The 26,908-nt window shown below is 36.2% G+C and overlaps 1 protein-coding gene across 1 annotated transcript; it reads left to right on the top strand.

Moving 5' to 3' along the window:
* The first annotated feature begins 3,234 nt into the window (after nt 1–3,234).
* LOC142551208 (protein transport protein SEC23 E-like) lies at nt 3,235–21,667 on the top strand. The gene is given in 13 exon segments (XM_075660307.1): nt 3,235–4,145; nt 4,334–4,507; nt 5,427–5,588; nt 9,957–10,099; nt 11,471–11,546; nt 11,614–11,783; nt 11,873–11,954; nt 19,024–19,101; nt 19,411–19,572; nt 19,683–19,946; nt 20,189–20,239; nt 20,241–20,294; nt 21,044–21,667. Coding segments are annotated over 13 exon segments (2,328 nt in total). The 5' UTR covers nt 3,235–3,386; the 3' UTR covers nt 21,197–21,667.
* The last annotated feature ends 5,241 nt before the right edge of the window (nt 21,668–26,908 follow it).

Here is a 26,908-nt window from a genome sequence, read left to right on the forward strand (position 1 = left end):
AATGTATACGTATATGATGACATGTTTTGACACGATATGATTTTACACGACACGTTTATGTTCATGTTTTTAAGTTCACGAAATATACGTTGAGTATGATATTTTTCACTTCTGTTTGCCATGTATATGTACTTGTTATTTTTGATACAGGTATGTTAAGTTTTTAGACTCACTAGACGTGTGTGATGCAGGTGAGCTTGTTGGTGAGGGGACTGGAGGTGCCGAACTCTGAGTAGGCAGACCTGGTGCAGTGAAATGACCCGAGGACCACATGTTTTTCGCATTATGATTTATGAGATCTGAGGGGAGATGAGCATTTTCATACGTTGATTATTTTAAGATTTTTATTCGTTCATGTTTAATGGAGTATTTATAATAATTAATTAATCATTAATGGGCCTTAGAATGAAAACTAAGGGAAAAGAATAAGTGTTGAGCTCATTATGCAATAAAACAAACCCATCAAACCCAAAAACAATCTCGAAAAATATATCGTTTTGGTACGATAATGAAAATATTGCGTGAGCCCTCAAAAAGTCTTTTAATTCGATAAAATTTGTGTACCGGTTAAAAAACACGACTCGGCGAGTAAGATACCCGCCGAGGCCCATTTTTTTCAAAACACCCTTAAAACACCTCATATTAATTAATTAAAATTAATCAGGTAATAAAAATATTTTTTCTGATAAATCCCCGGTCCCCGTTCCCCGTTCGAGCGCGAAATGCATCTAGAAACCCTAATGCGTGAAACTTTAAAATAATCATGAAATAAATCAAAACCATGCATTAATTATGCACTAAATGCATAAAATTCATTAAACACATTATTTAAATAAAACCCTAGATTGCATGCATTCAGGTTACGTAATTTAAATTTCCTGGACCTTACAAAATCTGTCAATTGTATTAACCTGCTGTGTTGGATCTTCCTGTAGTGTAGGGCACATGATTGTCGAATGTCCATCCATCGCACATACCCCACAAGCATTGCTCAGTTTATAATCTCCATGAAAATATATAAAAATAAATAAAAGAGAAGTACTAGAATCGTGGAGGAAATTGGAGAGAAAATCATGCGCTTTTGTTCTTGCTCTTCACGAGTGTATGGTGGAAGAAGTCTTTTTTTTTTTTTTTTTTTTTTTTTGTGCCTCCTTTCTTCTTCACGTGAAGTATGTTTATTGGGTCTAGGAGAAAAGCCCATTAAAATTAAGGAAACCCTAATGTACAAAAAATACAACTAAAAGATATGATAGAGTTTTATGGAATAAAACTCTATCTTATCTTTATTTATTTTAATTAGAAAAATCTCTCTCCAAATATTTTTCACAAATCAAAATACCATAATTAAGAGTCTAAAATATGATATTATCTTTAGAGTTTTCGAAATTCAGATTCAGTTGTGTCGGCATTTGAAGAATAGTTACAAAGCGTTATCATGCCTTGCAGAAAGACCACTTCTGAATTTTTTCTGCTTCAAGTCCTCCACAAAATTCGTATTATCAACTTTAATTGTGATATAAAATCATCTTTTTTAGCTCATGTATCCTAAGAGTAGAAAAATTGCTCCTACAACAAAATAACACAAAAGCGTATAAATTAAGTACGTCGGAAGTGGCAACAATGAGAAATATGACAACAAAAATACGGACTATTACGATCCTATCAAATGCACGCAATGACAATAGACAATGACCTGGGATCGAAGTGCTCGAAGACAAGAAGTAAAAAATGAGGTCATTGGAATTGAAGGATTAAAGAGAGCTTGTGAATATAGGGTACGAGAAAAGAGAATTTGTGGGGTTTATGTTTAAGTTGTGAAATAGAGGAAGATTAAAATCCGAGAGTAGGAGGAGGGCGCTATGTTGAGCATATAGCAAATTTGAAATATCTTTTGGGAGAAAGAGGTCGATCATTTAGTTTTGATTCCTTACCTTTGGGCCTCATGGCTGAATGAATGGGTCAGAAAGGAAAAGTGAATTAAATACAAGAAACTGGCACATTGGGCCAATGCCTGCCAGAGCATTTGTTGGCACAAAAAATAAATTGTGTCCAATAAGCCAAAGTCCAAGAAGAAATTTGTAGCCAACAAGGTTATTCAGGAAAAGCCCAAGGATTATTCAAAATAATTTGAAGAGGTTTGATAGTGTGCAAGCAATTCTGAAGAGATCATGGTGGGATATCGTGGATTGTTGTGGAGAGTGAAGATGCTTCCAAGCCGTAAATGAAAAATAAAGAACTAAACAAAGGAAAATGACATAACTCAACAACACAAACTTAGAAAATCTTTCTGCAATTTCAGTTTTCATATTTACTATTTTATTAGGTTTTTTAGTCTTACGTAGCATCTTCATTCTAGTTTTCTTAAGCAAGATTTAATGTATTTTTATGTTTGTGTAAATTCCTAATTTAATATTGTTTATTTTAAATATAAATAATATCAGAAGCTTATTTTTCATCAAATTTTTTCGTATTATATTTTATTAAGAGGTTAGAATCAACAATCAAATTTTGTATCTATTTTCGTTTGAATTATTAGCAGTTAGATTGTTCGCATTTTTTCTCAAAGAGTAGGTCTCTTGTTTGACGGTCTCACGAACCTTTATCTGTGAGACATATCGACCATACTGATATTCACAATAACAAATAATACTCTTAGCATAAAAAATAATACTTTTTCATGATGACCAAATAAGATACCCGTCTAAAAAAATACGACACTTGAGATCGTCTCACACAAGTTTTTAATTTTCTCAAATTGATATTTTTAGCACTCGTAAAGTCCCGTTTCCGAAAATTATGCAAAAAATATCTTAATCTTATCCAAATTTAACTACATGACTTGTCCTATATTATCTAAATTTAAATAATTTTATGAGACTTGATGCAAAAACTTATTATAAAGTATAATAAATTTTAAAAAACCTAATATCATCATATTTAAATAATCGTCCCAATTTATAATTAGAATGCACTCTCAAAGCTTGATTAGTCTAAATTTTTATAAAAAAAAGCCAAATATTTTATATACTTCAATTAATTATTATTAGCTATATCAATTAATTATGAAAAAACCAATAATTGTTTTTTTAGTTCATATTCAATTATTTATTATACATTTGGAAAAAAAAAATTATCAAATAAGACTTGAACTACAGTAGTGTCCTTACTTAGTACATATATAAACTCGATTAAACTTATATAATATTGAATAAATATAAATATACGTGTATATAACGTACACTGAAATTTTTTGATTGCCCTCTCTTCCTTCGATCTTGTGATCCCCCTTCCTGCTGTCGGGGATCGCCCAAGTGCAAAATTTTCCCCGAAAAATCGTCAAACACACCGCCCAATTTCGAATCCCAATTCCGTAGCTCTTCTCACTGATGGCGGCGCCGGAATATGCTCAAAGCGATCCCGAAGGTATTGAAGGAGTTCGTATGACATGGCTCAACTGGCCGCGGTCCAAAGTCGAAGCTTCAAAATGCGTGGTTCCTATTGCCGCAACGATCCAGCCAATCAGACCTCACGTCGATCTGCAGGCGGTCCCGTATCCTCCTCTCCGATGCAAGACTTGCACCGCCGTGTTGAACCCGTTCTGCCGCGTTGATTTCACTGCCATGATTTGGATCTGCCCCTTTTGCTTCCAGAGGAATCATTTCCCGCAGCAATATTCGTCGATATCGCAGACGAACATGCCTGCCGAATTGTACCCTAATTTCCCAACAATCGAGTACTTAATCCCCAACTACCAGAATTTACCGAATTTCAACCCTTCCCCTATTTATTTGTTTGTTTTGGATACGTGCATGCTGGAGGAGGAGCTGGATTTTGCGAAATCCGCGCTGAAACGAGCGATCGGGGTTCTTCCGGATAACGCGTTGGTTGGGTTTGTGTCGTTTGGTACACAGGTTCAGGTGCATGAATTGGGGTTTTCGGAGATGTCCAAGATTTATGTATTTAGAGGGTCCAAGGAGTTGACAAAAGATCAGGTCTTGGAGCAGTTGGGACTCGGGGCTCCTGGTGGAAGACCTATCAGACCAATGGGTGGTGGTGGTCCGAGCCCTATGGCGGGAGCGACTCCCAATGCTGGCATCAATCGTTTTTTATTGCCCGCTTCTGAGTGTGAATACTCATTTGATTCGGTGATTTAACTACTTTATAATTGTGGAAAATTTTGTTTCTATTTATATGTGGACTCTGTTTGAATTTTAACTGTGAACCAGAAATAAAAGATTCTTACTTTGCGATAAGAAGTTTGATTGTTTTGAGGCAGTTGAAATTTGGGCATTAGATTTTGATCCCTGTATTTTTTTTTTTTTTTGCGGTGTAGTTGCTGGATGAGTTGGGAACAGACCAATGGCCTGTGGCACCAGGAAACAGGGCATCGAGGTGTACAGGAGCTGCATTGAGTGTTGCGGCTGGATTACTAGGTGCATGCACTACAGGTATCGGTGGCCGAATTATCGCATTTGTAGGAGGTCCATGTACTGAAGGCCCAGGAGCGGTAAAGCCTTAGACTTTATATGTTTAGATTGGAGGTTGTAGTTTGTTTTGTTATAGCATCATTTACCGGTTCAGTGATATAGCCTTTTTCGTTCTTGTTTCTCAATATAAGTTTGTGATTAGCCAACTGTGACTGTGATATGAATTTACACTGAGATTCTACGGAGTAATTTTGGTTGCATACTGGACACACTGCATAAAATATATTTTATTTTCTATTTATTGGATGAATATTTTGAATTTTGAGACTCAGCTATTCATGAGCTGATGCAGCAGAAGGAACACTACATTTTATAGACTCTGTGGTCTCAGTGTTCCTGGAATTCCCTAACAAATGATTCTGAATCCCAACTAATTTCAGATCAGTTCTGTAATTTACTTCTCAGTAGTTTACTCTAAAAAAGCAATTCATTTGTTACCTAAGAACACGTAACATGTTACATTCCTTGAAATATTTTCCATTTACTATCATCAATCGCAATTCCTTTAGTGCTTGATATTGATTGATCTTGCACTTGCTACTTATTTTGCATTTACTAGTTGCACCATGTTTCCCTAAGTGTTGGGATTTTGAAAAAATTTTTGCTTTTCAACTTAAGTTTGCATTTAAAACTTTGAGACATCTTGATTGAAAAGTGTGAGTGATTAAATCATTAGACCAGGAACATATTTTAGCAATTTATACATTTTTTCTATATTCTTTGTTTTCGTTAGGCGTGTATGGTATTTCTGTTCAGTCGCGTGACCCAGGATTTCTGTATTTCTGATATCTGTTTAAACTCTTGTCCATAGTCGTAAATGATCATTTATTTTGATATTCGCTATTATAAAAAATCGGTCTTGTATTAAGGCTTGACATTATTAGTTTGCTTGATTTGAGCTATTGAGTAAGTGAAAATACATGGTATTTTTCATTGCAGATCGGATCTAAAGATTTGTCTGATCCAGTTCGTTCCCACAAGGATCTTGATAAGGATGCAGCACCTTTTTTTAAGAAATCTGTCCAATTCTACGAGCAACTTGGAAAACAGCTGGTCAATCAGGGGCATGTATTGGATGTATTTGCCTCTGCCCTTGATCAGGTGTGTTCTTGTCAGCTCAAATAGTTTGGTTCACCATTGTTATCTACACTTGTGCTCAATTAGAGTATAGGAGAAGGATAATTTCGAAGAAAAAAATTAGAGTAAAGGAGAAGCCGAGAAGGAAAGTAAATAAATTCTAACTTCATTCTATACGCACATTGTTGATGAATTGTAGATCCATGGAGCTGGGCATAAGTACTTTTTTTATGTTGTTTTTCTTATTATTATGTTGGAAGATTGTCGTTTGTTAGATCTAGGGTATTCTGTTTCACAAGGTTATTTACCAATATGGATAAACGAGAAAATGTTTCACAATACCCCCATTAGAGCCCAGGTCATTGATGACCCGGGATATTATATGGATAGCCCAAATTAGGGTAAATCTTCAGAAAGAATTCGTCAAAAGCCGGGTAGGTGAATGCCCTGGACATCTCCTCCCCGGGTTATCAAAAGCTCAGGGCTCTCATACAAGCTCCCGGATAACTCACTACCCGGGAAGCCTAGATAACAGTACCGCACTCGAGTGTTTAAGTAGGTAAGATCTTGTCTCGATAATCGTTCCTGACAAAATCCTACTGATGTGATACGATGGAAAAGTAGGGCGGCATGACAGGAAGTCAACATCCAAGCCTACAAGTGGTAAGTAGGCACTGAAAATAAAGAAAAGTTATCATCTTCCTTCATATAAAAAAAACAGGTTCTTCTTACATTAAACACATTCAACCACATGTATTCACACATATATTTACACAAGTAACATTTATTTCTCTAAAGGAGCTACACTGGTTATTTTAATTATCTTTCACCTGTTTACTTAAGTATCGGAGTGGTCACGCCGGACACCCCTCCGGCGCCCATTCACGAGTTCATTTTCTTGTTTACAAGTTACAGTCGAAGCCATGGCTTACAGATATACCTTACTTACAAGCTATATCTCTTGCTCATTTCCCTAAACAAAAAACTCTTATCAAATCCGGTGGATTGACCCGACACTGCTCATCCGATTCACCCGGATATCATCATTGGCGCCGTCTGTGGGAACTTGAGCTCAAGACGTAGATATGGCTCCTACAAGAAGGACAAATCAAGACACTTCTCGGGTTCTTGGAGATAATGCACTTACCTCTGGACAAGGTGGTCCTCCGCCCACAGGACCTCCACCTGTTATTATTATGTCCCCAGAAGACTTGGCTTGAATTATATCCGATGCAGTGGAGAAGACCGTTGCAAGAAAAACCCCTTCTCATCATGCTACACAGCCTGAGGGGGAGCAGGAGCGAGAGCAAGAAGCGAGGGAGGAAGAAGTGAGGATGGAAGAAAGGGAGTCTAGTGCCGGTTCTAAGTCTCCTACTGTGGCCGAGGAGTTGGAAGAATTGAGGGAGAAGATGAGGATTCTGGAGAAGCAAATAGAAAGTCAGAATCATGATAGGATAATCACCAAAGGATGCCCCTTTGTGGATGCCATTGTCCGGGAACTCCTGCCCCGGCATTTCAAATATGCCAAAATGAAGGACTATGATGGCAGTGCTGACCTTGAGGAGCATTTGTCCCGGTTTGAAAACATGGCCATGCTGCACTGCTATGATGACAAGATTAAGTGCGAAGTGTTCCTAACCACTTTGGTTGACTCAGCCTAGAGATGGTTTGAGGGACTGGCCCCTCAGAGTATACAATCCTTCGAGTACTTCCAGAAGGTATTCTTGCATCACTTTAGTAGCAGCAAAAAATACAAGAAAACTACCTTCAATCTTTTTGAGGTGAAACAAAGCCCGAAAGAAAATTTGAGGACTTATATCCGGAGGTTCAACCGTGTCGCTCTGAATATCCCTCTTGTGCTCCCGAGACAAAAATTACTGCATTTACTCAGGCTTACGAGAAGGGGAACTTTTTCGATCGATAACCAAGAAAGCGCCCGGGCATTTTGAAGATCTGTTGGCCCGGGCGGAAAAGTATATCAATATGGAGGAGGCTCAGAAGCAGAAGAGGGAGGTTTTGAGGAGAGAGAGGGGCTACCGGGTGTCTAAACCCGAGGAGAAAGGACAGAGAAAGGGTAAAGAAGGTTGTGTAGGAAGAGAAGGGAGAAACCCGGTTAAACAAGAGAGAGGGGCTGGAAGGCGGATATAGAAAAAACGCCCTTTCCATCCTTTTTGAGAAGAAGGGATATTATCAAGGAATCTGGATTTAAGCCGGGCAGACAGGGAGAAAGCATTATCTCCCAATCGGCAAATGAAAAAGTAGTGAAGGATGAGGGGATTGATGAGAAGGTCGTGCATTTTAAAAAGGATATAGGTCGAGGCCATGATCCGAAAGGAATTAGGGTGAAACTGATTGACAGGAACACCAAAAAATTTAGCAGTGTATATAGAAGGAAAGGATGGGGAACGGAGACTATTTCTAACTTGGTCCCGAAAGAAAGTAGTAAAGCCGGGATGAGGGCTATCAGCCCTATCAGAAGGGCTGAGAATTAGAATGGGGAAAGAAGAAGGAATAGAGCCCAGGGCCCGGAGTTCCTCATCTGCTCTCGAGAGCAGGGTGCTGCTCATTGAAGCGAACCAAGGAACAACTGGGTCCTCAGATTGAGGAAGGGATGAAGCCCGGGCTTTGCCCTTGCCCTTTCCCTTGCCCTTGCTCTTTCTTAGAGCGTGGGAAGAGCCGAAAGAAGAAGGTTTGGATTTTTTGGTTTGAGGTTTCGAAGAAGATTGAGTAAAAAAGTGTTGCGAGGAAGGAGAGAGGGTTGAATCGGAGCGCATCGCTGTGGACTCGTAGCTAGGCGAGCCTCGCGCATTCGCTCCGGTGGTAGAGGTGGTGGAATTCGACATATTTAAAGAAAAAGTTAGGAAAACTTACGAAGGTTGATTAAAGGGAGGATTGGTGGTTGGAATTCACCGGAAAAGAGGAGCGCCGCGCGATTCAAGGAGTTGAGAGAGTTGAGAGAATTTTGGAAATTCAAAACGTGAAAAATGAAGAGGGTTTGTTATTATATATAAGCAAGAGAAGATTAATTTCAACCATTGATCTAAAGATGAATCGGACGGATACGATACATCTTGGAAATTGTGCGGTTAGATAAAAGGACTCGCACGGAATTTGAAGCGCATCAGAGTGATCGGATTCTCGGAATTTGAAACGTTTTCGAACGTTTAAAGTCTAGGGCACACGTCATCATGACATCAGCCCTACTACCCAAGAATACTAAACGACAAAGTATTCTTAAGTCCGGGAGACATGAGGTCCCGTCATCTTATTTTAAGTCCGGGAGACATGAGGCCCCGACATCTTATTTGAAGTACGGGGAACATGAGGCCCCGGTATCTCATCCCATCTTTGGGAAACATGAAGCCCCGATGCTTTTATAGACAAATTGTTATCTTTCTGATGGAGTCCAAACGTGAATGATCGGGATAGCTAGTGTGACTCTAGCCTGACTATTTTAGGGATGGGTGGTGATATCCCCATTAGAGCCCGGGTCATGGATGACCCGGGATATTATATGGATAGCTCAAATCAGGGTAAATCTGCATGAAGAATTTGTCAGAAGCCGGGTTGGTGAATGCCCGGGACATCTCTTCCCTGGGTTATCAAAAGTCCGGGCTCTCATACAAGCTCCCGGATGACTCACTACCCGGGAAGCCTCGATAACAGTACCGCACTCGAGTGTTTAAGTGGGTAAGATCTTGTCTCGATAATTGTTCCTGACAAAATCCTACTGATTTAATACAATGGAAAAGTAAGCGGCATGACATGAAGTCAACATCTAAGGCTTCAAGTGGTAAGTAGGCACTGAAAACAAGGAAAAGTCATCATCTTCCTTCCTATAAATAAATAGGTTCTTCTTGCATTAAACACATTCAACCACATATATTCACACATATATTTACACCAGTAGCATTTATTTATCTAAAGGAGCTAAATTGGTTATCTTCATTATCTTTCACCTGTTGACTTAAGCATCGGAGTGGTCACGCGGGACACTCCTCCGGCACCCATTCACAAGTTCATTTCCTCGTTTACAGGTTACAGTCGAAGCCATAGCTTACAGATATACCTTAGTTACAAGCTATATCTCTTGCTCATTTCCCTAAACAAAAAACTGTTATCAAATCCGGTGGATTGACCCGACACTGCTCACCCGATTCACCCGGATATTATCACACAGCATAGGACTTTATTATATTTCTAGCATAAAAAATTATTGTGACCAGTATTTAGGGTGCCAAAAACTTGACCGACCTCTGTATTATTGACCTGTATACAGTTTCTGGACCCATTTAGGATTTTTGGGGCATCAGAAAAGTGATTTAAAGATCTGCTTCATTTTCGATCACAGCCCTCCTTTATACTGATCAATTTACGATATAAGTTTTTCAGGTTGGAATTGCTGAGATGAAGGTTGCCATTGAAAATAGTGGTGGGCTCGTTGTGCTAGCTGAAAGTTTTGGCCACTCTGTTTTCAAGAATTCATTCAAACGTGTTTTTGAAGATGGAGAACAGAGTCTTGGTCTCTCATTCAAGTCAGTTTAAGAAATTAGAAATTAAAAACTCGTTTTACTTTCATGTATTTTTGTTTTGATTTTGTTCTTTTTTCGGTAAAGCCATTCTTGGTGTATGGACAACCTGAATAAAGATCAGGTGCAGAAAATTTTAAATTCAAAATTCATCTGCCAGTTTGCAACATAATGTTTTTCCAGAAACAGACTGTAGCCAGTTAGTAGCATGATGTTGATATGGAAGAAAAAGTAGAAATATCAAAAGAAAGAAAAACTAGTGGTTTGCGGTAATAATAAAAAAATATAGACAAATTTGTGAGGCTGGTCTGTGTCAATCTAAGACCATTTAAAACCCAAAAATAAAAAGGCAGACACCTATATTCGCCAGTGAAGGTGGTTTGCTGGTCAGCGCTAATCAAATAGGATGAAGTGCATTTATCAATGCGAGAGGTTGATCATTTTCTTGTAAACTTATTTATTTGTGGCTTTGCCTATGCACGAAATTTTCTTATTAGGGGTTGTTTTATGTTACTTTTTGAAAGTTTGTTCACAGTAGGAGTAGCAGATACAGCAAGGCCCATAAGATTTAACAGACCTATAACTTGAGTTTTTCCTTTATTACTGGAATTTTTTTTTATGATAATGTGTAGCCATCTCTTGTGTGAGTGTTACTTTGTACCGAAGTTATTTCCATGTAATGCTACTGATCAGCTAACTCCTAGCACTTTTTATATCTGAATGTAATTTTCTTGAAGCCTCTTGAAATGTTGCTGACCCTTATCCAAGAATGCTAGCTCAAGGACACATCTCCTTTATTAGGTTACCCATATCTGAATATTTTATTAATGTTTTGGGTTGGATTTAAAACATAATAAAGCTTGGAACCCTTCTTCACTGAGAGTTGACAGCTTCTAGCCTTGAGTGTTTTATACTAGAGAGAAATATGCATGAATTGCAATTGGCTTGTCATATTAATATATGTCAATGTAATGCATAGGCAACTTTTGAAATTGTAGTCGCGATGCCACCTTCTTTTTAACCTCAGGCTATATTTCAATATCTCTGTTATTTTTATCTTTGATCTCTTACCATTAACTGGAATTTGAGCTGCTATATCAAATGAGTTCTCTATTTGAATTTTATAGACCCTGTATTTTTTTAAAAGGGGAACCTTTGTTTGGTTTGCTTGTTCTTGATGTGTATAATTTGGATCTTATATGATAGTGTTTCCACTTTCGTTATTACTTTTTCTTGTGAACAAAGGAACCATCAAATTTTGTGACGAGGATCAATGTCGTTTTTTTTTTGTTTGACGTTCATCTAATTGTTTTGTGTATCTTGACAAAGAGATTGTATCATGAAAATAAATATCACTTATATTTGCTTCGTGTTTAGTGGCACACTTGAGATTAACTGTTCAAAGGATATAAAAATCCAAGGGATCATTGGGCCATGCTCATCACTAGAGAAGGTTTGTTCTTTCCAAGTTCAATAGATTCTTGCTATCATTTACCACTTCTGATGAGGAACTGTTACAGAAAGGACCTTCAGTTGCCAACACAGTTATCGGCGAGGGGAATACTACAGCTTGGAAATTGTGTGGACTTGACAGAAATACTTGCTTAACTGTTTTCTTTGATGTTTCTTCTAGCGAAAAGTCTGATTCTTCAGGAACAAATCCTCAATTATTCATCCAGTTCCTTACGAGGTATGTCAAGAATCTTAAGTACTTTCCTTCTTGGAAACAATGTTGTCCACTGCACTACCCTCTGTGTCAACTCTCTCTTCTGGTTGCAGTTATCAGAGCCCTGATGGCCAGATGAGGCTAAGAGTCACTACTGTTACTAGACGATGGGTAGATAGTACAGTGGGCAATGAGGTACGATAAATAATTGTTTCTATCTGATTTGCTGTGATTTTTTTTTCTTGTACAACTTTCAGAAAGATCTTCAATAAAATAAGCGTGTTTTTAAATGGATGTTTCGTGGCTGTTCCTTTTTTTTTTCTTTTTTATTGTTATTAAAACAATTGATGGATGTGTTGTGAAAAAGTAAAAATTTATGGTAAAAAGTAAAAATCTCAAACTCTCAAAATTTACCAAACTACACACTTTATAATATTTTTCTCTCTACTCAATTGTGATTTTCTTCACAAATGATAGATCTATTTATAGGAAATCTTTACAAATAATCCAAAAATAAAATACATCATTACCTACATCATCACACACTAATTTTCAATATTTACAACTCTTATTTTCAACATTCAAATATTCAACATTCAAATATTCAATACACACATTTTAAATATATTTTTCAACACTCCCCCTTGTGATGATGATCATAATGATTGTCTTCATTACGTGTTTTTATACTGCCTCGTTAAAAACCTTACTAGGAAAAACCCATTGGGATAAAAACCATAGCAAGGGAAAAAGAGTGCAGTCACGTAAACTCCCCCTCATGTTGACACGACAATTCTTCACAAATTTCGTAGATTGCGCATCCCAATATTATATATATGCTTTCTGAATATTGACGTAGGAAGCGCCTTTGTGAAGAGATCTGATGAATTTTCACTTGATTGAATGTGACGAATATCAATACATTTATTCTTCTCAAGCTTCTTGGTGAATGCGAAGAACTTAGGAGGAATATGTTTAGTTCTGTCGCTTTTTATGTATCCTTCTTTCATTTGAGCAACACATGCAGCATTATTTTCATATAGTATCACAGGCTTCTCGTCGAATGATAATCCGCATGAGATTTGGATATGTTGGGTCATTGATTTTAACCACACACATTCACGACTTGCTTCATGTAGTGCAATAATCTCGGCATGATTTGATGAAGTTGTTACGAGCGTTTGTTTCTGTGAACGCCAAGAAATTGCAGTGCCTCCACGAGTAAATACATATCCAGTTTGGGAACGTGCCTTGTGTGGATCAGATAAGTATCCAGCATCAGCATAACCAATTATACTTGGATTAGTATCTTTTGAATATAAAAGTCCCAAGTCTGTCGTTCCTCGTAGATAACGGAATATATGTTTAATTCCGTTCCAGTGTCTCTTTGTTGGATATGTGCTAAATCTTGCCAACAAATTTACGGCAAAAGATATATCGGGCCTCGTACAATTTGTAAGATACATAAGGGCACCGATAGCACTTAGATATGGTACTTCTGAACCAAGAATAGCTTCATCATCTTCACATGGTCGGAATGGATCCTTTTCTATGTTTAATGATCTAACAACCATTGGAGTACTTAAAGGATTTGCTTTATCCATATTAAAACGTTTAAGGATCTTTTCTGTATAATTTGTCTGGTGAACAAACATTCCACATTCTTTTTGTTCAATTTGTAAACCCAGACAATACTTGGTTTTTCCAAGATCCTTCATTTCAAATTCTTCCTTCAAGTATGACACAACTTCTTGAATTTCTTTATTCGTTCCAATGATGTTTAAATCATCAACATATACAGCAATAATTACGCATCCGGATGTTGTTTTCTTAATGAAAACACAAGGGCATATTGAATTATTTACATATCCCTTTTTCATCAAGTGATCACTTAGTCGATTATACCACATTCGACCTAATTGCTTTAACCCATATAATGATCTTTGTAATTTCACAGAATAACATTCCCTGGGTTTTGAACTTTGTGCTTCAGGCATCTTAAATCCTTCAGGGATTTTCATATATATATTACTATCAAGTGATCCATATAAGTAAGCTGTAACAACATCCATAAGACGCATTTCTAAATTTTCAGATACCGCCAAGCTAATCAAATACCGAAACGTAATTGCATCCATCACAGGAGAATACGTTTCTTCATAATCAATTCCAGGCCTTTGAGAAAAACCTTGTGCAACAAGTCGAGCTTTATATCTTACTATTTCATTTTTCTCATTTCGCTTTCGAATAAAAACCCATTTGTATCCAACAGGTTTTACACCTTCAGGTGTAAGGACTATAGGTCCAAAAACATTACGTTTATTTAGCGAATTTAATTCAACCTGGATGGCATCTTTCCATTTTATCCAATCCTGCCGATTTTTACATTCACCAAAAGATTTTGGTTCATGATCTTCGTTATCATTTATGATGTCGATTGCCACATTATAAGAAAATATATCATCAATTTCATCTATATCTTTTCGGTTCCATATTTTTCCAGTATTAATATAATTGATAGAGATTTCATGATTCTCGTCAGTTTGTGGTTCTGACAGAACATTTTCATCATCATGTGTTTCTTCAGGAACACCATTCTCTATTTTGTGATCATCATGTGTTTATTCAGAAACGTCATTCTTTATTTTGTGATCATCGTGTTTCTCTATGAATTTTCTTTTTCGAGGATTTTTATCCTTGGAACCGACTGGCCTTCCACGTTTCAGGCGTTTAATGACATCATGAGTATCTTCCATTTGTTTATTTGGAATTTCAATTCGAGCAGGGGCATTTGCAGCATGTATATATGATTTAGTTACCCCTTTTGTGTCTGCAAATGCATCTGGTATTTGATTTGCTATTCTTTGCAAGTGTACAATTTGTTGTACATCTTTTTCACATTGTTTTGTTCTTGGATCCAGATGTAACAATGATGATACATACCATGTAATTTCTTTTTCGGTATGTTTCTGTTCTCCCCCTAACATTGGGAAGATTTCCTCATTAAAATGACAATCAGCAAAACGTGCTGTGAACACGTCGCCTGTCTGAGGTTCAATATATCGAATGATTGATGGACTATCATAACCGATATAAATTCCAACCTTTCTTTGAGGTCCCATTTTCTTTCGTTGCGGTGGTGCAATAGGCACATACACCATACATCCAAAAATTCTCAGATGAGAAATGTCTGGTTCTTTACCAAATGCAAGCTGCAATGGGGAGTATTTATGATATGCACTTGGTCTGATGCGAATTAATGAAGCAGCGTGTAAAATTGCATGTCCCCATATAGAAATAGGGAGCTTTGTTTTCATTATCATTGGTCTAGCAATCATTTGCAGACGTTTAATCAATGATTCAGCCAATCCATTCTGTGTATGTACATGAGCAACAGGATGCTCAACAATGATTCCCATAGACATACAATAATCATTGAAAGTTTGGGAAGTAAATTCACCAGCATTATCAAGTCTAATTTTCTTGATTGTATAATCGGGAAATTGATTCCTCAATTTTATTATTTGAGCAAGTAATCTTGCAAATGCAACATTTCGAGTTGATAATAAACATACATGTGACCATCTGCTGGAGGCATCAATCAATACCATAAAGTATCTGAATGGTCCACATGGTGGATGGATTGGTCCACAAATATCACCCTGAATACGTTCAAGAAACATTGGTGATTCAGTTTGGATTTTGACTGGTGATGGTCTTATAATAAGTTTTCCAAGAGAACATGCTTTACATTGAAACTTATTATTCTGAAAGATCTTCTGGTCTTTCAGTGGATGACCATGTGTATTTTCTATAATTCTTCGCATCATTGTTGAACCAGGATGTCCCAATCGATCATGCCAATTGGTTAATATCGAAGAATTATCAACTACCATGTTTGATTCAATGGGACTTATATGTGTATAATGCAATCCAGTAGGGAGCATTGGTAGTTTTTCAATCACATATTTCTTTCCTGATTTATATGTGATAAGACACATATATTTCTCATTCCCTTCATTCATTGTTTGAGTATCATACCCATGGGAATATATATCATTAAAACTCAACAAATTTCTTTTCGATTGTGGTGAATATAAAGCATCATTGATCAAAAATTTTGTACCATTAGGTAACAAAAATTGTGCTTTACCACATCCTTTAATCAAGTCTACAGGACCTGATATTGTATTCACCGTTGTTTTTGTTGGTTTTAGTTCCAAGAAATATCTTTTATCTCGGAGGATAATGTGCGTTGTACCACTATCGGGTATGCAAACTTCAGCTTTGCTCATAGCATTTTCCATATTTGAACTTCAAAAAAATATGCAATGAAATAAATTACTTGCAATATATATTTAAATATAACACAAATCATAATTATAATAAAACATTATTCTATGAATACATGAAAAATAGATTATTGTACATTTATATTCTACCATTATATTGTTCATTTTCAGAGAAATCGTTGAGAAAATCTGCAGCATCAATATTGTTCATTTCTATCCCACCAACATATTGATCATTTCCAGAGAAATCATTCATAAAATCACCAGCATCAAAATGAGTTGAATCACTCAAACGGTCACTGCGTTCAGTGAAGTTGGTCTCCTTTTCTTTCCCCTTTAATGATTCTTTATAAAGTTTACAAAGGTGCTCAGGGGCTCGACAAACTTTGGACCAATGTCCTGGAGTACCACATCTGTAACAAGAACTTTCATATCTTTTTGAGTGCTTCTCATTAACACTTGTATTCTCATGATGCCTTTTCTGTGGATGGTTTGAGACGTTCTTTTGAGATGAGTTATAAAAATAACTATCTCGATTATTTTCAAAACCACGGCCTTGACCACGACCACGGCCAATTCCACGTCCACGTCCACGTCCACGACCTCGACCTCGACCTCGACCTCGACCAAAACCTTGTCTTTGAATTTGATTTTGGTTTTCAGGTTTAAATTCATTTTTACTTACAGCATTTACTTCTGGAAATGCTGTTGATCCAGTGGGTCGGGACTGATGATTTCTCATTAATAGCTCGTTGTTTTTTTCCGCCACAAGAAGACAGGCGATGAGTTCAGAATATCTCGCGAATCCACGTACTCTATATTGTTGCTGTAGAGTAATATTTGATGCATGAAACGTGGAAAATGTTTTTTCAAGCATCTCAGATTCTGTGACCTCATGTCCACAAAATTTTAATTGCGAGATTATTCTATACATCGCCGAATTGTAATCACTGACTTTTTTAAAGTCTTGGAATCTCAATGTATTCCATTCATCCCGGGCGGTCGGAAGTATAACTTCTCTTATATGTTCGAATCTTTCTTTTAATCCCTTCCACAAAGCCATGGGATTTTTTTCAGTCAGATATTCACATTTCAATCCATCGTCGAGATGTCGACGCAAAAATATCATGGCTCTTGCCTTTTCTTGTGACGTGCATATGCCATTTTCTTTAATGGTCTCGCTTAGACCCAATGACTCAAGATGCATTTCTACATCTAGAGTCCATGGCATATAATTCTTTCCCGTGATGTCGAGCGCAACAAATTCGAGCTTTGTTAAATTTGACATGGTGGTACTAAAAAATTACGATGCATTTTATTAGTTAATAATTATTGCAATACAAAGTAACGGATAAACAACAAGTACAAGTATTTGTAAAAATAAAGAAAACACACGAGGAGGATATTCTCCGATAAATAAAAGACTCGTGAGTATGATAACCAAAATAATTAAAAATAACCTTGAGAAAGCCATCTTCTTTTTTCTTCGAAAAATTTGATGATGAATAATTTTTAGAGAAGAAGAGAAAGTTGGAGTGATGGAATGTGTTTGTGAGATCATATTTATAGGGCAAAAAATAGCCGTTTTTTACCATTTATGACCGTTGGGGTACAAAAAAAATAAAGGTATGTATTTGTATAATTTTATGATAATAATATGATATATATAATATTAGACATGTTTAAATAATTATGTATATCATATCATAATATTATAATGAATGTCATAATTTATTTTGTTTAAAAACCTTATAGGCTTTTATACTTGTCGTATCCCTTACCGGGAGTCTGGGATGTCGTCTTAACATCCTCCCAGGATTTATAACAAGTTTATGAAAAATTTATTTTTATTATTTCTAATAATAACATTATATTGTATATTAAATAAATACACAATAAATAAATAACAGTAAAATAAATATAATTATTTTTGTTACCTTTTTCTTCTGTTTGGAGCTTGGAAAAGTATGTAGGACTTTTAGAGCTTCGTGCTGATAACGTGTTGTGAAAAAGTAAAAATTTATGGTAAAAAGTAAAAATCTCAAACTCTCAAAATTTACCAAACTACACACTTTATAATATTTTTCTCTCTACTCAATTGTGATTTTCTTCACAAATGATAGATCTATTTATAGGAAATCTTTACAAATAATCCAAAAATAAAATACATCATTACCTACATCATCACACACTAATTTTCAATATTTACAACTCTTATTTTCAACATTCAAATATTCAACATTCAAATATTCAATACACACATTTTAAATATATTTTTCAACAGGATGTTATTAAGAAAAATTTTCTTCATATTTTGTTGATCTCTTGCTTGCTCTGTAATAAAACCCCCCCCCAAAAAAAAAAAAAAAAAAAAAACTCCCACCCCAACCCAAAAAAAGAGGACAACAAACACATGCAAAAAAATGTTGTGTACTCTATTGCATTGGATGGTGTTTCTGGGTTTTATTATTATGTGTTTTCTGTTGGAAATGCAAGTTTGAAAGAAATTGAATGGGACATCTTTTTTCCTGTGAGAATTCAAACGATATGTTGATCCAGACCTCATGTCATGCACAGAAGGCTCTGTCTCATAGCTTGAAGATAGTACTCACACAACTTAAATAGAAAAAAGAAAAGAAAAAATAGAGTTGATAATTTCTCAAACATGCATGGCTGTTTTACATGTAGGCCTTTAATTGCTATATTGTCCGTTTTTGGTCTCTGTATTCAACTCAATCAAATTTGTAGCGCCTTTTAATTGTCTCATTAAGTTCAGAGTATAATGAAAAATCACAATTCGCTTTGGATCCATCTTCCTGTACAACATAGGCTTGTGATATCATATCACGTTAGTTTTCCTACCTTGTTTTTTTTTCTCCTTTAATAAATAATCTTGGGGTGTTTTCTCTAGCAAAATTTATGAAAGTTGCTTTCTGAAAGGCTGATTCTATTTTTTTTTTTGGTGCCTGCAGGACTTGGTGCAAGGTTTTGATCAAGAAGTTGCTGCTGTGGTAACTGCTAGATTAGCTTCTTATAAAATGGAAATGGAGGTACTGACATTATTGTACTCTGTAGATAAATCAGATAAATGTGGCAAACACAAATCCCCAGCTTCTGGTGTATCACTACAGTTTTGTAGAATACTGCATCATTAAACTGTGAATTATGTAGTATGCACATATATCTGTACTTTATATACATTTTATCTAAATGCTGCTGAGAGCAAATTATGCATAAGCACAGTTAGTAAGCGGCATTGTTAAATTAATATTGGGGTGAGATCATCCCAAAAGTTTGGTACTTTCAAATATGATGTTGCATTTTTACTTTACTTAGTGTATCTTGTTCATGATTTTCAGGATGGATTTGATGCCACAAGATGGATAGATCGGAGTCTAATTCGCCTATGTTCCAAATTTGGTGATTATCGTAAAGATGATCCATCCTCATTCACCTTGAATCCTGGGTTTTCTTTGTTTCCTCAGTTTATGTTTAATCTGCGAAGATCACAATTTGTACAGGTAAATTGATTGCGTGGTTTTTATTTTCCTATGGCGTTCTTTTCATTATTAGTGATAAAAGTGTTCTTTCACATTTATTTGGTAGTTTCTCTTTCTTGCTTTTATATTAGGTGTTCAATAATAGTCCGGATGAGACTGCTTATTTCCGCATTTTGTTGAATCGAGAAACTGTGAGCAATGCTGCAGTGATGATTCAACCATCCTTGATATCTTATTCCTTCAATTCGCTCCCTGCACCAGTTTTGCTGGATGTACAATCAATTGGAGCTGATCGTATTCTCTTGCTGGATGCATATTTTAGTGTAGTTATTTTTCATGGAATGACAATAGCTCAATGGAGAAACATGGGATACCAGAATCAGCCAGAGCACGAGGTGTGTTTTTTTTTCTTTTTGTTGGTCTAGTTGTTGATGGTGAAGATTTTTTGTTCTTTGGGAGTGCTGGTGCTTTCATTTGCGGGTGTCAGCTTTATGAATGTGATTGTTGTGAAACCGGGTATTATTTTTTTTGGGTCTCCATATGCGGTTATGAAAATAGTTTCTTCTATTGAATCTTTTTGGTTTCTTTTACATCTTGAAAATTTTTCATTAGATATACCTCCTTTCCCTTGTCATAGGCTTTTGCACACTTATTGCAAGCTCCACATGATGATGCTCAGTTGATAATTTCGCGATCGATTTCCTGCACCAAGGCTTGTAGTTTGTGATCAGCATGGCTCGCAGGTAGCCTTTGTCCTTAAATTTTGTTTAAATGTGTGGTCTGATCTGTCTGTGTATCAATACATTTACCTGTTAGTTAAAATATTGGTCCGGGCCAACAAATTGGTTGTCCTCAAATACATGTTTGTGAATCCTAGCTTCTAGCAAACTTGACCATTTTAGGATTTTAGCTGGGAACATGCTGTAGCCCTTACTCTACTCTCAGGAGTGTTTTGTTGTTATTCTCCTCTCATATTTGGGCTTTTTTGCTGTGGAACTCAGTTCTTATCTTTAAAATGCAGTCATTTTAGAATAAATGAGGCACCCGTGGATTGGATTCATCTAAATTATCTTCATTATATATAAAATCTTGGTGAACATGATCTCGTAAAATATGCATCTCTTCAATCCTTGCACGTGTCAACCTTTTCATATTGGATAGCTGGAGAGAACATGTTTGGCTTTGCTGTAGCAGCTTGAGGAAGTGAAAGGCGCCTCCGAAACCCAACCACGCCTCCTAAAACATGAACAAGAAAAAACCTTCTGTATGTCTTGAAGGAATTGAGAAAATAGAATAGACCAGTATGACTGCAATGATAAGAATTTGTTATGCCTTTCTATGCATGTCTCTAGTTATTTCTTATAGGTAGAATGCCTTCTGTTGTTTTCATGTGAAAAATTTTGATGTTGCCAGAAAAATTGTTCTCAGAAACCGGCTATCTTGAATATGATACTTTCATGTGTTTCTAATAATCGGAATGCCATTTTGGCAGGCAAGATTCCTGTTGGCTAAGTTGAATCCATCTGCCACCTATAGTAATGCAAATGAGATGATGGCGCCTGGATCTGACATCATCTTCACCGATGATGTTAGCCTTGAAGTGTTCCTTGATCATCTTCAGAAGCTAGCTGTCCAAGGTTCTTAAAAGCATGGAAATGCTGGGATTCAATTACTTTGTATTAAATGGAAATTCGAGAGTGAGTTTACATTTCTCTCCCACCTCGTGCTCCTTCGGCAAAATCATAGTCACTTTTTGCAGTCTACGTGCAATGGTAATTAGACTTTCTATTCTTATGGGGTGTGAGAGGTCTTCCTTTGAAAAGCTTAAGGGGGCCTGATGAATTTGTAGTATGGGAACGAAATATTGAGTTTTAAATTAAGAGAAAACTTCACCCGCCGCATACCCCCCCCCTCTTTTCTTATTCTTTTTAATATGACAGAAGGGTTAGGGATATATGTATGTATGGATTTGCCTTTCTTTACATGTTTTGCTGTAATTCTTTCCTCAACTTTCGTTTCCTTTTGTATTGAATTTTTTAAGGATGTGGTTGAAACTAGATGTCATTCCATTGCAAGAAATTGGACATACATATATGGATGGATTGCTTTCTTTACATGTTTTGTTGTAATTCTTTCCTCAACTTTAGTTACCTTTTGTATTGAATTTTTTAAGTACGTGGTTGAAAGTATGCGTCATTCTACATTGCAAGAAATTGGACTTGGTATTGTTCATTTAATGTAAACATCCTATCGGTACTCTTCAAAAAATAAAATTATCGAATTAATTTGCGAGTCCAACAAAGAAGTCTTCCTAGTCATGTTTTTGGCTTCTTGTCAGTAAAATAGGTAAAAAAGTGAGTAATCATGTAACTACATTGGACATTCTCAGGACAGGAAACAGCAAAGTAAAGCACACAATAAGTAAACAACATAGAATCACATACAATCTTGCTTAAACAAATCTATGGCATTAAGGGTAAAATGAAAGCACATTATCTTTATATTATTAATTATCACATCAACATCGGGTTTTTCATTTTCGAACATTGTTTTGTTTCTTGCATTACAAAGTAAATAAATAGTAGCACCATCAGCAATATGTCTCATCTGGTTAATAATTGAGTTACCTTGATACAATCAGAACGCCTTCAACACCGCATTCGAAGAGACCATTTGCTTGTTCCTGTTAAGCCACTCACGGATACCCTTCCAAACCCCCGTCAAGATTTTTCATTTGAAATAAATGTAGCTTACCGATTCATTGTATGCTTGGCACAACATGCACGATTTATCTGTGATAAAATCATGTCTGTCTTGAGTGACAAATTTGGAGTGAGCAAACAACCAGAGAGTGAATATGTGTTCGGGAAGAATGAACGATTTTTGCAGCAGTGGTTTCCAAAGCCATCTACCAACTTTTTGAACAAAGAATTAATATGCTCTTTGTTAGAACATTTCATGTTCGCAATTTTGATTTCGATATTAACGAAACTTGTTATTTTGTTTTTAATGATTTTACCTAAATGTGCAGAAACTGAAACTGATCAGGATTCGAACTGATTAGTTATCGAGCCTAAAACTGAAGCTATTGAGACGCAAACTGAAAGCACTAACTGATTGCCCAAACTGAATCAGTTCAACTGACATGTCAAAGACCAGTTCAACTGATTGTCCAGCTGATAGGTGGTTCAACAGAAGACCTTCAGAAGCCTAGCTAGCTGACGAAGAGCTCAACTGATGAAGAGCCTAGCTGACCAGTTCAACTGAAGCAGTGAAATCAGTTGAGCTGACGAGCCAACTGATTTCACCAAACCAGTTCAAGATCAGTTAAACTGACTAGTTCAGAACATCAGTTCCAGAATGGATGTCGGAAAGTACGGACATAAATTTCGGTGAACGGATTCAAATTGCAACGAACATATTTGATGAGTCTTGGTGTACGGTCACATTGTCTCTATATATACAAGATCAAGACCATCAACAAATAAATATATAGAAGTGTTAAAATCAAGAGAGAAGGGCATCCTCAACGCATATCAGCTTACAAAAAGCAATCAGCCGAGATTTGAGGGAAAACTTCAACGTGTTATCAGCTTAGATTAGAAGCACAATTTCCTCCGTGTGTGGGAACACTTTCTTGTTGTATTCATAGATCAATTCTCACACACTCACACACAATCACTCACATATAGATAGAGTAGAGCTTATTGATAAGTTGAGTGAGTCTTACACAAAGACGTTAAACTTGTGTATGTAGTCTTAACACATAGACGTTAAACAAGTGTTGGCTGAAAGGTGCTGCCTTCGACCTAGACTAGGAGTTCAGTTAGGCAGTAGTGTAAGTCCTAAGCTGAGTGGGTTTCTACAAGTCGTTGTATAAACCAAAGTCTTCTAGTGGATCCTACCCGAGATGATAGAAGGGAGGTGACATAAGAGCAGTTGAAGTCTCCGAACATCCATAAACATATTTTGTGTATTTAACTCTTAACTTTCGATTTTAAAACTGATTTGATCAGTTCCGTTGATATCAGTTCAGTTCAGTTCAGTTCTTCCAATAATTGAACTGATACAAGCTCGAACTGATCCCCCTTACTTTAGTTAATCAGTTCACACAAGCTAAAAGTTTTAAACTGATCAGCTTTCTTAACGAAGAATTATTTCGAGTATTTTTTGCTTGGTTTAAAACCAAATTCGATCTAATTCATCGGTGTTACATTCTTAGAACATGAACTATTGCAGCTCATTGAAAATATTGTGTTTTAAGCACCCTCAAAGGTGACCGAATCGATCTATCAATTGGTATCAGAGCTAGCTATTCTATGAGGGACATTTGAAAGCTAATATTTTAAAATATGTTTCAAAATGGTATTTAAAATGGTTTTCAAAACCCTTTTCAAAATTTATGTGAGTTTGTCATGGAAAAAGAGAAGGTTTTTGGCTCTTCAACTAACATTGTAGCCACTTCTCTCGACTCAATAACTTTGTTGTTTTAGCAGCTTGCATGGTTCTGAGTTCAACTGATAGCAGAACAGCTAAACTGATTTGTGGATAAAATTTCAGTTGCAAGCTTACCAGCTCAACTGATCAACAGAAGAAACCCAACTACCAGCTGAAACTGATTATTTAAGTGGAGTTTAATTATCAGAAGTACCGCCGCTTAACTGTAATATCAGATCAAAATAGATGATCATTGCGATTCAGCATCAGTTGAGTCCAGTTTGAGTCAGCTCGACCAGTTAGCCATCAAAGAGATCAAGTCCAAGGCAAATTAGCTGCTCTTCTCGCAAAAAGAGACTCGAGATCAATGCAGCATTCAAAGCAACCAGTAGTTGGTACATTTAGTTCTACTATGTGTAAATTGATTGATAACTGATGTTGTTTAAAATTCAGCTAAGTTTAGTAGCATTTTTCTCTTACATGACAGGTGTGGTTAATTTTAATATAAGGGAAGTTTTTAAATAAACATCTTGTTATCTAGTTAGTTTAAATGTAATTGAACTGATATTTTCAGTTAATGTGTTGCCTAAACTGCTTAAATGTTAGAAGATGTTAAAACTTCATTAAAATGCGTAAATGATTATATTTTTAAGGGGAAGTTTTTAATTCAGTTCTTGAGGGGGAGTTTTATTTAAAATTATCCCTCGAACTGAAAAATGATTTAAACTCGTTTTTAACTCGTTTTTAAATTCCATTGTTGAGGGAAAGCTTTCTTAGCCCTCGAACCGAAATTTTTTTTAATCGTTTTAAATGTTTTTTATTCTCATAAAGAGGGATAATCATTTAAACTTTAAAATTTTAACTAATTTTAAAACGCTTTAATTGCTCAATTTTTGTGATCATCAAAAAGAGGGAGATTGTTGGAACATTTCATGTTCACAATCTTGATATCAATGTTAACAAAAATTTCTATTTTTTTTTCTAACGATTTTACCTAAATGCGCAGAAACTGGAGCTAATCAGGATTCGAACTGATTAGTTATGAAGCTAAAAGTGAAGCTATCGAGACGCAAACTGAAAGCGCCAACCGATTGCCCAAACTGAATCAGTTCAACTGACATATCAAAGACCAGTTCAACTGATAGTCCAGCTGATAGGTGGTTCAGCAGAAGACCTTCAGAAGTCCGGCCAGCTGATGAAGAGCTCAACTGATGAAGAGCCCAACTGATCAGTTTAGCTGAAGAAGTGAAATCAGTACAGCTGACGAGCCAACTGATTTCACCAAACCAGTTCAAGATCTGTTCAAATGACCAGTTCAGAAAATCAGTTAGGATTCAATCAGTTTGCAGAACACGACAGACTTATATAAATAGAATCCAACTATGCACACTGAGGAAAAGCTATTGTGCAGTCAAAGGACAATAATAGACGTTGCATCAATGTTTAAAGCCAATATGTTCCAGAATGGCTGTCAGAAAGTACAGACATAAAATTCGAGGAACAAATTCAAATTGTAACGATCATATTTGATGAGTCTTGGTGTACGGTCACATTGCCTTTATATATACAAGATCAAGACCATCAACAAATAGATACATAGAAGTGTAAAAATCAAGAGAAAAGGGCACGCTCAACGCATATCAGCTTACAAGAAGCAATCAACCCAGATTTGAGGGAACACTTCAACGTGTTATTAGCTTAGATTCGAAGAACAATTCCCTCAGCATGTGAGAACACTTTCGTGTTGTATTCATAGATCAGTTCTCACACACTCACACACAATTACTCACATATACAGAGAGTAGAGTTCATTTGTGAGGGCCCGTGCTCTTAATTAATATTTAATTACAAAACAACAATGATTAATTGGTGTAAACAGAACAAACGAGTTTAAAACGTTCATTTAAGCCTACAGAAATTTCGGCATGACCTCCGCGTAAATAGGACATCCCAAAAATTTCAAAACACAACAAAATCAATATACGCTCGAAAATAACATCAAGTTCACAATCAACCAAACAAATATCCTACAACCGCACTGGCCAGGACTAGACACAACATACCACAAATAAAATCCAAAACAAATAAAAACATCACCATACAGCTACACAGGACATCTCCTTGGCAAATGTATCAAACCAATATAATATATAGATATCTGGGAACCCATACACAAACCAACTGACTACTGGATACTACTTGCTGACGCTCCACCAAACGTGTCAAATCCCATGGAATGACCTGGTATGGCATAAAAAACAACGACAACACAAAAAAAAAGGGGTCGGACCCCAGTACGACAAACCAGTAAAATTACGACGTATATAAAAGACATGTAATACCAAGTAAATGCAATGACATGCGATGCATGAATGGTACTCAAACGTCTGCTTATTCGTTTTCTTAAAAAGTACTAGAAATTTTTTTTTTTCAAACCTCACGTAGCATTCGGCCGAATCATAAAATATTTTGGAACCATTTTAAAAGTAAAACAACCAACTATTTTATAAACCCAAAAACATTATTTGAAAAGTATAGCCCATACTATAACCTCTCAAAAATCTCTCGTAACATAAATAAAGGTCGTAAAGACATCTTTAACATAACTTAAAATCATGGATCATAACTAGTGCGGAAAACTAGCGTCGGTCCTCGGGTTATGTGAACCTCCAGTCCAGTCAGATCAACCATCAAGACCTCCATTAACATACTATCATAATTACCTGCATCAATCACACCTAGTGAGTCTAAAGACTCAACACATCATATTCTTGATAACAAATAATACGTAATACAGTTAACATATAACGGTGAAAAATACTTGTACTTAAAATATCATTTTCATGAAGATGCATAAACTTAAACATTTTCGTAAACATTTTCATGATGCATAAAAACATTTTCATAAAAACATAAACAT

The sequence above is a fragment of the Primulina tabacum genome, chromosome 7 (assembly GCF_025594145.1).
Source record: "Primulina tabacum isolate GXHZ01 chromosome 7, ASM2559414v2, whole genome shotgun sequence".
NCBI lineage: Eukaryota > Viridiplantae > Streptophyta > Magnoliopsida > Lamiales > Gesneriaceae > Primulina > Primulina tabacum.